Raw genomic sequence first — 7,959 nt, forward strand, 5'->3', positions numbered from 1 at the left:
GAGGGGATTGCGGGAGGAGAGGGTCTCCAGGACTCCAGGTGTTTCGGAGAGGAGGGCGAGGTGGGTGTGGCTCGGGGTTAAGGCGGAGGACGGGCGGGGAAGTAACGCCGGGTGGAGGACCCGGTGTCATTGACGACAAGTCCCTCACCGTTTTCTTCCTGCCCATCGCCACCATCACCCCCCCCCCACCATTCTTTTCCAAAACCCCCTAAGAGCCGGAAAATTCCCCGCCTCCACGGAGCGCGGAGCCAACCCGAAGGCAGCCTTCTTGTGACGTCATGGGTTGCCAGGCAGACTGCTGCGCGGCTCCTGCGGGCCCAGCCGGTTGGTGGAGCGCCTGGAGAGCCGAGAGCCTCGCTCGCTACCCGCGGGCTGTATCCAGCGAGAGTGGGACAGAGATCCGGAGGAGGGCAGAAATTCAGAAAGGGGGGGACAAGACCCAGACGGAAAGGGAATCAGGAAGAGGGTGGGGAAGAACTCCTATCGTCAAGAAGAGACGGAGACAAAAACTGAATCGAACCACCAGTGCCTGCATCTCAAGCCCTGACCGCGGCCTTCACGGCTCGGCCTGGTCTGGCTCTAACTGCCTCTTGCATCTCCTCTCTTATCTCCCCCCTCGCCGTCCCAGTGTCTCTGAGGGCCAGCAGGCCCGGATTGATGGGCAGCTTTGCGGTCCCTGACAAGGGGTCCTAGAAGCTCTGTCTACCTTGATTTATTTTATTTTATTCCACACTTGGGGTGATGATGATAGTTTTCGTGAAAGGTACCTCATTTGCAAGAGGAGGCCCTCCCAAAAGACATTTCGTCCCTGGCACCGCCCCAGGAAGGGGGGTGTGCTGTCCTCCTGAGGGCAGGTCGCAGCCTGGGCTCTGCTACCAGCCGCTGTGTGCCCCCCTCAAGGACCTCTTCCCTCTCTGGGTCCTTGATGCTCCTTCCTCGTCTTCCTTCTGGCCACCAGTGGGCGGATGGGCGGATTTCAGGAGATGTATCAAAGGCTTGACAGGGCTGCAAGGGACTTCCGAGATCTTCCTCCTCCTCCTCTCCCCTTTCACAGAAGGGCCAAACTGGCCCAGAAGCAGCAAGTCTTTCACCCTAGATCCCCCAGCCACCCAGGCTCAAGGACTTGGGACTCTGGCTTCTTAGCCCACAGCCTCTGACACCCCCCGAGGGTTCCAATCAGAGCTCCCACAGTTCATCCGGGCTTCTGCTCAGGCTGGATACACACGAGAACGGTTGGCGCGAACGGACAACTGAGAGAAGCCACCGGGGTATGACAGCCAGGGGCAATGGGGACTTGAGCAGATTGGAAAACAGATTCCCCATTAGAAGCGGCCACCACCCTGCTCCAGCCTCTCCACACCGAAAAGCTGGTCCACTGTTGCTGGACTGTGCAAAGTCTCTGGTTAGAACTGACATGGAGAGGGCTGCCACGGTCATCCAGAAATCAGTTGAGTGGCCAGAATTGATCCCCAGCATGGCCCTAGGAAGGGCATTACAGGAGGGGGAGGGTCCCCAGGAGAACTCGGAGCTGTTGGTGGGGTCCCCAAAAGGGCATACCAGATGAGGATCCCAGAGGGGCCTCAGATGTGATTGGAGGATTCCAGACAAACAAGGGCATCGCAGAGGTGGCCCAGATACAACAAGGTTCACTGAGGTCCGCCCTCCAGACCTGACAAGGGTGTTTTCAGACATGACAAAAGGATCCCAGAGGCACCGTAGATGTGATCGGAGAATTCCAGACATAAACGAGTGATAGCAGGGTGGTTCCAGAGAATTAGGGGATCTCAAAAATGACAAAGGAATTTGGGGGGACAGACAGAATGAAAGTCACAGATGGGCACAGAGACATGTATGCAAAGGGTTCCCAGAGGGACCCAGACATAACTAGATCTCAGATGGGACAGGAGGGACTCAGACATGAGAAGGGGATCCCAGAAAGACCCTGGACAGGGCTTAGGGGTGCTGGCAGAGTCCCCCTCTTGGTGTGATGATCTGTAGGCTCACCCTCCCCTAGATGAGATTGAGAGATCGCAGACACACAAGGGATCTCAGACATCACAAGGGGATCCCAGAGAAGCTCTTGGGATTCTGGAAGCACTGCCCTGCCCCGCCCCTCCACACAGACACATAAGTATAGTCGTCTCTGGGTCCTTCGACCCAAGACATGAAGATCTTGGGGCCCGTGGACATGACAAGGGAATCCCAAAGAGGCCCCAGACATGACTGGGGGGATCCCAGAAGGACCCTGGGCAGGGCTTAGGGATTGTGGCAGCGCCCCGCCCCCACAGCCAGGGTGGGGGATCCGTGGGTCCTATGACCTAGGGTGTGGGGACGCCCACGTGACACAGGCGTGGAGCCCCTGAGAGCCCCCGAGAGGCCGCCCCGGGCTCAGGCCCGGCGGGCGGCGGGCAGCAGCGCACTATCAAACTGGTAGGTGAGCTTGCGCTTGACCTTGCGGATCTCGCCGGTCTTGGCGTAGTTGCGCAGGGCGCGCGCCAGCTTCTGGTAGGTCATGCGTTTGCGGTTGCCCTTCTGCTGGCCCCAGCGGCGCGCCAGGAGCTCCTTATGCTTCGAGGAGAACTGGAAGACCCCGGCGCCCGGCTCCACCCACCACACGCACTCGCGCATGTCTCCGCGCGTCAGCAGCCCCAGCAGGAACTGGTACAGGCGCAGCTTCTTGCGGGCCCCTGCGGCGGGTGCGGGGCGGGTTAGCTGGAGCTTCCTTCGGGCCCCGCCCCCGCCCCACCCCCTCCCCGCTTCACCCCGCCCCGGAACCGCGAAGCCTCTGTCTCCCCATCAAGAGAATTGGGGTGACGAAGGTGGCTGCTAGGTACACCTGCCTGTCTCTGTCTGTGCCACACCCCCATCCGGGGCAAGTTGCTCCCCTTTCCTGAAGGTGTCACCCCAGAACCCCCATCTCTCATCCCTGCTTTATTTTTCAGGATGTGTGTCTGTCCTGTGTCTGCTTGGTGGCCAGCACATATCTTGAGTTGAGTGCATGGATGAATCTGTGAAATGGGTTGGCAGTGCTCCTCAAAGGCTTATGACAGAGCTGACTTGTGGTGAAGAGATCTGGAGTGGGTTTGAATGTGGCCATTTCTCCAGCTCCGGGTCTCTCAGCGTGTCAGTTCCATGGGGACTGGGATCCTGGGAGAGGCCAAGGGGTCTGACTCCCGGGCTCCTATAAGCAGCAAGGGCCCCACAGAGTTGGGGGGTTCACAGCAGGCATTGGATACAAGAACCCCACCTCTGCCATTTTCCAGCTGTGTGACGTTGGGGTGGTGACTTAACCTCTCTGAGCTGGTGTTTCCTCAGCTATAAATGTGTGTGTGTTTTTACAAATCTTTCTGAAGTGCTTAGTACCAGGTGCTGCGCTAGGCACTGAACAATTATGAGCTCATTTAATCTTCATCATAACCCCACGAGATAGGGATGATAATAACAATGCCCATTTTACAGATGGGAAACTGAGGCCCAGACAGGGAAAGTAACTAACAATTCCAACTTCCAGGGGTTGTGAGTAATGGAGGTCGGGCACAGGGACAGAAGCAGGGGTTGAATAATAGATGGGAGTTGATATTGTGATGATTTCTTTTGCTATTGTGTCCATAATGATGGTGAAGATTTATTGAGTGCCAAACTCTGTGCCAAACACTGCTATCTCATTGACACGTATGATCCCCCCTAATCCTCCCAACCACCAGCAATAGACACTATTACTGTCATCCCCACTGTACAGAGAGGAGACCAAGGCACAGAGAGGTAGAGACAGTTGCCCAAGGCAACACAGCCAGCAGATGGCAGATGTGGGAACTGCCCTTAGCGCTGGAGTATATATAGTAGTCGCTTGGGAAGACACGGTTCCTTTAACCTCCCACCCCCATCTCCAGCTGGAGTCCCTCCCACCCCACTTGCACCCACATACCTGCCTCAGATCCCCTCCCCTCGGGGCCAGCCATGAGGGCCTCATCCGACTCGCTGTCCGAGACCTCCAGGGCGGGACTGTCCAGGAGGAGGTCCTCTTCCTCTGACAGCACGGGGCTGGGGTATGGGGCGTACGCCAGGGGGCCCAGGGTCTGTGGAAGGTCAGGGTTACCTGTAGTCCCAGGGGGAGGCCCCCCTTCTCTCACTCCCTCTGCTTTCGTCCCTTGGCTTCTTCCTGGCCCCTGGCCGTGGCCCTCCCTGCTCTGCTTACAGCCTGCACTCTGGCCTCGGTTCAGGTCTCCATGGCGTGGCCAGGGGATGCCCAGGCCACCTCCATGACAGCCTGCTCCACACAGATAATGGCCTTTGGTGCTGCCCCTGACCCACGTTTGTGCCTCTGTTGGCTCGATGGTGCAATGGAGTAATAATGCTGCTTAACCTTACAGGGTCGTCACAGGGATGAAGGGGTTCCTGTGTGCACAGGTTTTGATGCAGTGCCTGGCACCTAGGAAACCTCAATCAAATGATGGGGATTTTCATGGTCACCCTGCCCCCTCACCTGGCTTGTGAAGTCCTCCATGGGGTATGCTGGGAAACCAGGCCCCGGGGCCTCCAGGCTGGGGGCCGGGTCCAGGTTCCCCACAGGGCTGTAGGTTGAGGGTCCGTAACAGAGCTGGACACCCTGGGTGTGGCCGAAGGTGGCCACAGCCGGGTCAAAGGTTTCATAGGAGGCGGCTGGGACAGCTGGACTGAGGCCGTAGCTCCATAGATCTGGGGGGAAGGGCGCTGAATCAGAAGCTGAGAGGTCTGGCCTCGGCCCCCTCCCCCTTGAAGCCCCTGCACTGGCACAGAGGGGCCATTGTGGGCTGTGCAAATCTCTGACCCCAGGATTTGCATGGGCAAGCGGGTGAGTGGGAGAGGAAAGGGGAGGAGGTCTGGAGGCCTGGGCTAACCTTGTCCTGCTGTGCCAGGTGACAGCCTCCCCTGGGCCTCAGCTCTCCCATCTGTAAAATGGGCCCAAGGGACAGGTGGGGAGGGTGCTGGGCCAGGGTCACTCACCAGGAGCCCCGACTGAGTCAGGGTAGCTGGAGTGCTTGCAGCTGTCCAGGTCATAGAAGACCCCATCTGGGTACTGGTAGGGGTTGGGAAAGAAAAGGGGTCAACCCAGGCTGCAGGGACACCCCACCCCACCCTGGACCAGCGGGGAGACTATGACAGGCTGGGAGAGGGAGAGAAAGAGAGACACAGAGACTAGGCACCAGAGACAGGGGCAAAGAGAGGGACATTCAGAGATACAGAGTTGGGAGATAGATACAACACAGCAGAAACACACAAAGGCCCAGACCCAGACGCGCGCACACACACACACACACACACACACACACACACAGAATGAGAGACACAGGCAAGGACACATAGAAAGAGACCAGGGTCTCGCAAAGGGACACAGCAGCCAGCTCCCACTAAGACTGTGGGCTCCCAGGAAGCCCAGCACCTCACCAATACACGGTTGTGACATTGTAGCAGCTGGGGAAGGTGTAGATGAATTCCCCCAGTCTTGCCTGCCTGGGGGAGGGGGAGGGGGCTGAAGGGTGAGAGGCACAGAAGTGTTTTTAACAGAGGCAAAGATGCTCTCCATGCTTTTTTTATCCACCTCCATATCACTCCGATTCATCCCAAGAGTCATGTTGCTTTAGCAATTAAAGTCTAAAACTAGATATATGCCATCCTGATAAACCAGTGATCTCACTGCAAGGTATTTACCCATGAGCACTGAAAACATATTTCTACGAGACAGCCTTGTTCAAGAATAATCAGCACAGCTTTAGTAACAGCCCCCAAACGGGAAACAGCCCAAGTGCCCAGAGACAGGAGAATGGACACACAAACTGTGGTGCGTTCCTAGGACAGAGTACTATACAGCAAGGAAAAAGGACCAACGTCTGACACACACTTGATGTCGCGTGAGGAAACCAGACCCAAAAGGGGTCACCCTGTGTGATTCACTTTATATAAAGCTCAAAACCAAGCAAAACTAATCCGTGGTGGAAAATATCAGAGGGGTGTATTGATTGGGAAGGGACGTGAGGGAATCTTCCGGAGTGATGGTAATGTTCTATATCGCAGTCTGGTTCGTGGTTACACAGGTGTGTGCCTAAGTTAAAACCTCATTGAGCTGTACACAAGATTTGTCTCTTTCTTGACTTGTAAGGCAAACCTCAATTTTTTTTTTTTAAAGCAAAACTCTTCAAGTTGGAGGAGGGTGGGATGTGCTGGCGAAGGGGCACCCCCCAGGGGTTTCTTTCCAGCACGTGAGTGGGGTTTTATTTCTTGGACTGAGCTGTGGGTTTGTGGGGGTGGGGTATAGTATTCTGCGTGTCTGAAATAGTCCAGACTCAATTTTTTAAAATACGAAGTAAAGCAGAGAAGAGAAGAAGGAATAAGTAGATTTACTAAATGTGGGATGGACGGAGGAAGGGACACAAAGTCAAAGACACAAAGACCCACCCCTCCCCATTCGAGGAAGTGGACCAGAGTCTGAGAGAAAGAAAGAGATGTTAGAAAAACATCTGTGGTGGGGTGGGTGGGAAGGGGGACCTTGGAGATACCGAGGAAAAGTCAGAAAGCCAAAGGGACAGGAAGGAGTGGAGGGGGAAACTGAGGCAGGGAGGTCTCGATGGGCCACGTGGGTCCCCCCACCCCTCCCTGACCCCCAGGGCCCCAACTCACCAGACAGCTGAAGTGTGTCCCGTCAAGCCTGGAGGGGGAGAGACACAGGGGCATGTCAGGGGAGTCTTCAGCCTCCTGAGTCTCGAAGTGGTTGGGCAGATGGGGGATAGGCGGCTGCAGCTGTGACCACCACAGCTCGTTCACTGCTGCGTGTCTCTGTGTGAGACCAGCCCCACCACACTCACCCCCACCAGGACAGGAAGTGGGGGGCGGGGGCCAGGCAAATGTTTCCCCCTCCCCCGGGATTTGCATAGACAGAGGCTGGGCGGGGGCAGGGAAAGTGAGGGAGAGAAAGTCCCCGGAGAGATGTGGGCGCCCGAGGGCGGGTGGGGGCGGGGAGGGGGCCTTGGTGAGCGAGTCGGTTAAATGGGTCCATCTTGGACCGGAGGAGAGAGATGGACAGATGGACGTCGGGGTGGAGATGGTAAAACACAGAAGAGGCTCAGCAGAGGGGAGAGGAGAGGAGGGAAGGGAGAAAGGTGTGGAGAGACAATTCACATGGCATGGGATGTAGGAAGTATTTATTAAGCCCCACAGATAGATGGGGTGGGGGACAGATGGGGAGACAGAAGGAGAGATGAGACAAACTGGAGAGACAGAGAAAGACACAGAGACAGAGAGGGAGCAAGAGGCAGAGAACAGAGACCCAGAAACAGAAAAGATGTGCTAAGCAGCAGAGTGAACAGACCCAGTGAGTGAGTCGGGGATGCAGTGAGACTCCGAAGGAGACGGGGACAGACACAGAGATGGAGGGCCACTTGGGAGAGGACAGCAGGGCAGAGAGAAGCAAGCATCCCAAGGAAAAGAGATCTTTGGGGTCCAGGGGAGACAGGGATGGGACGGAGGAAGGAATCGAGGTGGCAGAGGAAAGAGATCCAGGAGGGGCAAGAGACAGTGTGGACCACCCTCCCCTCCCACCCACCTGCCCCCCAGGTGGGGCAGAGACCACCACCCCTGGGGCAGGCCCGGCAGAGGGGTCAAAGGTGAGGTGCAGGGCAGGGGTCCTGAGTACCAGTTTCGGGTGGCCCCCACTTACTGTGCAGCCTCTAGGGTGAGCATGGTGGTGCTGGGCTGGGCTTGCTGCCGCCTGCAGACACCACCCCTATTTATACCTTGGCCCAGCCCCCTGGGGGGGGCAGGGGTGCCGGCCGCTGTGAGCTCAGCCCTCCTCGAAAATCCCCTCAGGGAGGGAGTCAGGGGAGGGGGCTGGATTGCACAACCCCTTGGTCACGTGGCAGGGAGGGTGGGCCCAGGGTCTGTCTGGATTTGGGGATCCCCAGGGTTGGGATGGGGGGATTGACCCTA

General features: G+C 57.2%; 1 protein-coding gene across 3 annotated transcripts; it reads right to left on the reverse strand.

Annotated features, from left to right (window-relative positions):
- Window positions 1-2,388: 2,388 nt before the first annotated feature.
- Window positions 2,389-7,713, reverse strand: SPIB (Spi-B transcription factor). Of its 3 annotated transcripts, XM_059905970.1 has the most exons (6): window positions 7,691-7,713; window positions 6,655-6,682; window positions 4,984-5,056; window positions 4,484-4,695; window positions 3,926-4,076; window positions 2,389-2,687 (listed from the first exon to the last, which is right to left on the reverse strand). In XM_059905970.1, the coding sequence occupies exons 1-6, from the start codon at window positions 7,711-7,713 to the stop codon at window positions 2,389-2,391; spliced, it is 786 nt and encodes a 261-aa protein (XP_059761953.1). The 3 variants fall into 3 exon arrangements, with proteins under 3 accessions (XP_059761953.1, XP_059761954.1, XP_059761955.1); XM_059905971.1 differs by lacking the exons at window positions 6,655-6,682; window positions 7,691-7,713 and having other exon boundaries at window positions 3,926-4,041; window positions 4,484-4,668; window positions 4,951-5,049; XM_059905972.1 differs by lacking the exons at window positions 4,484-4,695; window positions 6,655-6,682; window positions 7,691-7,713 and having other exon boundaries at window positions 4,984-5,049.
- Between the last annotated feature and the right edge of the window lie 246 nt (window positions 7,714-7,959).

Source organism: Balaenoptera ricei, chromosome 19 (genome assembly GCF_028023285.1).
Source record: "Balaenoptera ricei isolate mBalRic1 chromosome 19, mBalRic1.hap2, whole genome shotgun sequence".
Classification (NCBI taxonomy): Eukaryota; Metazoa; Chordata; class Mammalia; order Artiodactyla; family Balaenopteridae; genus Balaenoptera; species Balaenoptera ricei.